This window comes from Conger conger, chromosome 1, assembly GCF_963514075.1.
Source record: "Conger conger chromosome 1, fConCon1.1, whole genome shotgun sequence".
Classification (NCBI taxonomy): domain Eukaryota; kingdom Metazoa; phylum Chordata; class Actinopteri; order Anguilliformes; family Congridae; genus Conger; species Conger conger.
Window position 1 is genome coordinate 67,762,590 of NC_083760.1, and position 6,318 is coordinate 67,768,907.

General features: G+C 45.2%; 1 protein-coding gene across 3 annotated transcripts in view; it reads left to right on the forward strand.

Moving 5' to 3' along the window:
- Positions 1–6,318, forward strand: part of nkd2b (NKD inhibitor of WNT signaling pathway 2b) — a 35,940-nt gene extending 29,622 nt beyond the window's left edge. Inside the window, exons 4-10 of one of the 3 annotated variants that reach the window (XM_061215990.1) lie at positions 248–308; positions 1,585–1,712; positions 2,937–3,032; positions 3,636–3,786; positions 4,045–4,129; positions 4,615–4,742; positions 5,199–6,318. In XM_061215990.1, the coding sequence (XP_061071974.1) occupies positions 248–308; positions 1,585–1,712; positions 2,937–3,032; positions 3,636–3,786; positions 4,045–4,129; positions 4,615–4,742; positions 5,199–5,800 (1,251 nt within the window). In that variant the 3' untranslated portion in view covers positions 5,801–6,318. The remainder of the gene's footprint in view (positions 1–247; positions 309–1,584; positions 1,713–2,936; positions 3,033–3,635; positions 3,787–4,044; positions 4,130–4,614; positions 4,743–5,198) is intronic. The other 2 variants (XM_061215991.1, XM_061215992.1) reach the window with 2 other exon arrangements.

The following is a 6,318-nucleotide window of genomic DNA, read 5'->3' on the forward strand; positions in this document are numbered from 1 at the left end:
TGTTCGCCGCCCAGAGCTGCCCCACCCCCTCCCTCTGCCTCTCATCTCCTGGCCAGCCATCCCGCAGTAGGAAATGCTTGAGCTCGAAATGTTTGTTTTCTCAGTGTCTGTGGTCAAAGAGCTGTAGATTCACTTACACTCTCTCTCTCTCTCTCTGCCTCTCTTTCTTTCTCACTCACTCTGTCTCTCTTTCTCTCTTCCTCTCACTCACTTTCCCTCTCCCTCTCTGTTTTCCCATCTCCCCCAGGAGTTAGCAAGTAATGACCTGAAAGAAAGACAATTCATAGAGCATCACTGTCCCCTAGAGGGTAAGTAGAAAAATGCAGCATGTTTCTTTTTAAAATATGAATATTTTAATGGAGTTCATGTGGTTTTTCAGGGGCCTGCATCTGCCTTTTGTCTTGGTTTGAACTGAGAAAAAAAAAAAGAATCTGATGTGATGCAACACATTTCACCAATTTCACAATAAATGAAAGCAAATATGTGAAATACACAAATGACATCAGTCATGGGAGCTGTTTCCTCTTGAAGAATGGCTGTGATTAATGGTACTTCAGCCTCAAACTCAGTGTAATCCCCAGTGTTATGCCCATAACAAATGGAAGTAATATTCACTTTTCATGTTTTTTAGTGAAATATTTATTTTGGCACTGTCTTGTCCATATCAATCATAAACATGTATGCACTTTGGCAGCTATTCTGGTATTAACAACCTTTGTAAACAGCACTACCGAGAGTTTTGAAATGGAAAAAGCAGTTTAAACACAAGCCTGTGTGTATAGGATTAGAAGCACATTTAATTCCACTGTAAAAATACAACACATATGTTCAAATAATAAAATAACTCAATTTTCCCAAGGGACCGTCCATAAACATGCAAACCAAGTAAGTCAAGTTGCTTGCCACAAACACAGGCTGTGCCCTCTAGTGTAGATATTATTAGTTTGACTCTGACCTATTTCATGAACTAACTCTGCCCAGGATTCTATAGCCACAGGATTGCTCCTGCCATGCTGTGGTGGATTAAAGGGAGAATTCACTTTCTGTGTGACTGGTGTAGGGGCATTTGGGGGTTTGTGATGGGAAGCAGCGCTGACTCATAAGTCTGTATACCCGAGCAGTCCATGCGCTTCAGTCGTGCGAAGTACAAAACAGTCCAAACTGTATGTGAGAAAAGGGGGAAATGCTCTCCAACTGCCGGTGTAGAGAGAAAGAGGGTTTTGTCACATGCAGTGTAGTGGCTAGTATTGTGACATAGCAGGTAGGGTATGCTTCTGATGGTTACAAATCCCATACTGAACATTACACTTTTACTGTACACTTCAGCAATCCCATCCCATCAATACAAAATCATATAATTTGTAATATCATTACCTAGGTAACCTAAGGTGGTTCCTGGAGGACATCTCATTATTTATTTTGTATAGGTTCTGTGATACTGTGTAATTCTTTTTTTAACTCTTTACCTTGAATATTTGTTGATTGTTTGCCACTGCTGTAAAAAACACAGGAATAAATATTGAACCACGACGTGTGGAAGTGGATGAATGGATAATAAGGGAACGGGGAAAATGTGTTTTGCAGTCATCTTACCTCCAGAGAAGGCAGAGGGATGTGAGAGCTACATGCAGTTCCTCCACCCGGAGGAAGGGGAGCGGGAGCCTCAGAAGGAGCCGGGCAGAGCCCCCGGAAAGAAACGCATCAGCCTGGATGTGAGGCCCATTCCCCATTTCCAAAACCCGACACATGCCACCATTCTGGCTCCATACGTCCGATTTCAGTGGGAAGATATGCTTTCAGTTCTCGAGCTAGCACCAGTAACATGTAAAGAAATGTAACCGTCATTTCACAGTACCCACAATACTCCTGCAGTTCATCTAGTGCATGTGCAGGGCAATCGCTACCAAAACACTGAAGAAAAGCATAGCATTTCAGACCTGGATGGATGTTGTTTTTACTTATAGATCACAAGTATTTGGGTTTTGAGATTTTAAATATTTATGAGGGAGCTTGAGCAAGGACAATAGCAGAGCAATTTCTTGTGTGTCCTTTAGCACCTCTTTATGAATATGCATAAGCAGCACCGGAAATGGGCACCTCATTAGTCTGTAGTGCAGAAACTACAATTACGCTTTCCTCTTCCGGACCCAGGAACTTAATCATTCTGGCTCCCATGTCTGATACTTAAAATCAAAGAACAAGAACTATAGCTGATTTCCATTATGTGTCACTGTCGCAAAGTTTCCACTAAATCTAACTGGCTGAATCTGTGTGTGTGAATTCTTGCCTCTGCCTGGGGTGCTAGCTTGCTTGTGTGAATATGTGCATGAAGTCTATATTTTTCTTTGAAAGTATTGCTAAGTGAAACAAAATCCCAAAAGGGACACCTCTCAGTTTGATAGTTAAGGGTGGTTCATTAAGCCACATTTTCCTCTGATTTCCTCCTGTTGGTCCTCCTCCTCCTCCTGCCATGTTAACCCACTCTCCTCTGCACTTCTGCTGCAACATCAGCTTCGCCAACAGTTTATTTTTCAAATTATAACCCCGTCACTGGATACCCATGAATCTCAGAGGCTGCCAGGAGGACCTGTAACTGAGAATCATATTAAAAGTATTTTTCCTGGAACAGGAAGAAAGACTGGAGCATAAACTAAAAGACATTTCTGTTCCCCCGCCCGACCTGATTTCCAAACACAGGTGATTGAGGTTACCGTAGAGAGCTTGGCTGGAAACGGAATCCTTCTTGCCTGTTTATTTTCTTGAAAATAAATGAAAATAAACTGTAGAAAAAGAGAGGTAACCTGTGAAGGTTTCTTTCTTAGAAGTAAAGCGATACGTATGTGTAATCACATATTGATCATTGGGGGTAAGTGTGCCCTGCATTTTTATTTACCAATGCTGGCTTCCCTAGTAAGTCTGTGTCTCCATGGTGACAGGATCTGGAATGTGACGTGTCCGTAGAGGAGGATAATCGTCAGGAGTGGATCTTCACCCTGTACGACTTTGACAATAGTGGGAAGGTTACTAAGGAGGTAATTTGTATCCCTCAGCCTCCGTTGTTCATGTATAGCAGTGTGACAGGTCACGCACTCTCATAAAGAATGGCTTACCTTTACACATTACCCACGTATACAGCTCAAATAAGTCAAATGCAATTACTAACAGTGTCCCCTGTGGGAATGAAACCTGCAGCCGTCTTGTCCCATGCTATCATGTGGACAAACTGGGATTTACTGTAAGCACGTAACTCCGAAATACTATTTTCTTATAGGTCACCAGTCAGTCTAATACCACTAGTGAAGACTGGAAACTTATCTCTATAAATACATAAGCCATATAATAGATGATTAAATACCTTTGAAAGTAGTTCCTACTATTAATGCAGAATTATTTATACAAACCCCATTTCTTATGGTTTGCATTATTCTTTTTGCTTTTAATTGTGAAGCATAACAGAAGTAACACACTAGAGCAATGAGTCTGTCTCTTTGCCTTGCTTTGTCTCTGTCACGCTTTGGAAAGGCACATTAACTCTTGTTTCTTCTCATTAGTAGTGTCACTGCATGGATCTTGGTCTGTCTTGGTGCATATCTACTGCATGTTAAAGAGCAGATATTTATCTGGGTTTTCATCAGGACATGTCCAGTCTGATGCACACCATCTACGACGTGGTGGATGCCTCTGTCAATCAGTCCTCCCACAGCAAGAGTAAGACCCTGCGAGTGAAGCTCACCGTCACCCCGGAGCCCAGGACCCGACGGAAAGATACCACCAGCTCCGGAGCAGGTGCACAGCATACTGCAGAAGGCTTCACCCTCTGCTCCTGAGTTCTGAGGACATTGAGTTGAGAGAGCGTTCAGAATTATCCCCTTGGAACTACTTAGAACAGTATCATTATTGTTATTGAATTGTCTGATTTAATTCAGGGCTGAAAGGGTCTCCTTAAATACCACTTCCATCATAAAAGAGAATTAGATGGTCCCGTGGAAAATGGGAAAAAAAGCTGAGTCCCTAATATCATTGCTTTCTTCTTCTCTTCTTTAGATTGGGAGACAGGGCACTACCGGGGTGAATCCAGCCAACAGGCAGAAGGGTGCTATGCTGACAGACGGCTGTCAGCCCACATCAGGTGAGCTCCCCTGAGAGTAGGTTCACCTGTAGGACTGCCACTTCTCATAGCATTCTGGAACTAAGACCACATGAGTAAGTCCAGCTGAATGGTGATTAGGGCTGGATTAGTAGATCTTGTATAGTGTTGGGACCATAAAATGCGCAGTGCTTTATTTCTGAGACCTCTGCTATCGCTTTGCATGATTATACATTCTACAGGTTAATATTGTTTTTGTGGATTTTGGGCAATTGAGAACATATGCAAAGTGCCATTCTATTGTTTCTTTCTTTGCTTTGTGTAAGGTGGATTATGAACATCCTGTATTGCAGGGTGTATTAATAATGGAAGGGCACCTCAAAGCAAACAGTTCTACCTGTGCTTCATCTATGCAGATCACATCATGCCTCAGGCAGAAGCATTTTGACATTGTGTTGTCTTTGAGCACACCTGTCCTTACTGGTCCTAAAAGTACATCATTATTATTACTCTTTATCTCCCTCTAGAAGACATAACAATGAGCCTGTGCCCAGTGGAGAGGGGAACCATTACTGTGTAGATGAGAACACAGAGAGAAGGAATCACTACCTGGACCTGGCAGGGATAGAGAACTATACCTCGAGATTTGAAGCAGGTAACAGCATGTGTCATTATGAAGAATGCCCTGTACCATACTACACTATATTTCTATACCTAATGCATTCCAAGTGCAGTATATACATACGTACTGTATATAGTACATTATACTGTACCATACTGCAATGTTCAACTATACCACACAATGCTATCATGTACACCACACTTTACTGTGCTGAGCTGTGCTGGACTACACTACACTGAACAATGGTACACACTTATGGGTACCCCAAGGAATGTATCATGAACGTATTATTTATTCAAGTGTTTTGACAAAACAGAAAAAAAAATTCCATCAAATTCTTTGATTTGCAAAATAAATTATTGATGTTTTGGACTATTCATTGTGCACACTGATTGAACATCACAAAAAAGACATTACTGGATGCATTTGCTCTGCTGTAGCTAACCAGTAAGGCTTGACGAATGACCCTTTCTGATTCCCCTCCCCCAGGTTCTCCTCCTGTGCCTCCACCTCAGGAGACCCACGGGCGTGGCTCGCACTCACAGAACCGGTCCCGTTCCCAGGACTCCGAGGGGCAGGCGGCCCACCAGCGCCGCTCACAGGTCCTGGGGGAGAACTGCACCCCTTCGGAGTCTCGCGGGAGGGGCTCCCAGTTCCTCAGGTCCCCCAAGGTTGTGTCATCAAAGGGGGCAGGAGGAGCCCCATCGGGAGGCAATGGAGGGGGCAAATCCAGCAAGTGCCATGGGCACTACCCCCCAGCACAGCATGGAGGGCAGGATGTGTACCACCTGCCCCCACAGAGTCAACCCCAGCCCAGTTCATCTCACCACCAGCACCCCCTGCAGCACAGCCACAGCAAGCGTCTCCGTGCCAAAGCCAGGGACACCCTCTCCCCCTCCAAGGCCCCCTTCCCCCAGCACCCACCGCAGCATCCGCCGCCCCCCCCCGGCCCCCAGGGGCCCGAGCGGGAGCAGCCCCACATCCTGCCGGGCGGCCCCGGGTTTGTGGTTCCCGTCGTGCAGCGCCACGAACACCACCACCATCACGAACACCATCATCATCACCACTACCACCACTACCACCAGACATGACTGCAGGCCAGCCAGGCCCTCTGAATATCCTCCAGATCCCTGGGTTCCACCCCTCCGCTGCTCAAGACCGTCCCCCGGACACTTCCTCGCCTGCTGACACACACAGGATCAGCTGTTTTCACTTAGAGCTGGACTTTGTACTCACAAATCAGTAATTTCCTCCTGGGCTGTTACCCCTGCTGCTGTGTGTCTGTGTCGTTCCCACAGACCGAAATAGCCCCTCTGCAGTCCTGGTGTTTGCATGGGCCTCGCTGAGTGCGCAGTTCTACATTACTTCACAACCTTTTCTCATGTTGTCTGGTGCGACACACCAGAAGGAGTGTGTGTAGTAGGTGTCAGTACGAGGCTGAGTAGCTCTGTGCTGTTGATGGTTCTTGGTGCGTTCTCAGGTGTAAGGTGCTGCTCTAGCTATACTGAAAAGGCTACTTCCCCTCCAGGATACCTGCAATCGATGCGGGGCAATTTCCCTTCTTGGGTTAAAAAAGAAGTTCATCACCACTGCCAGTTTTAATGCAAAA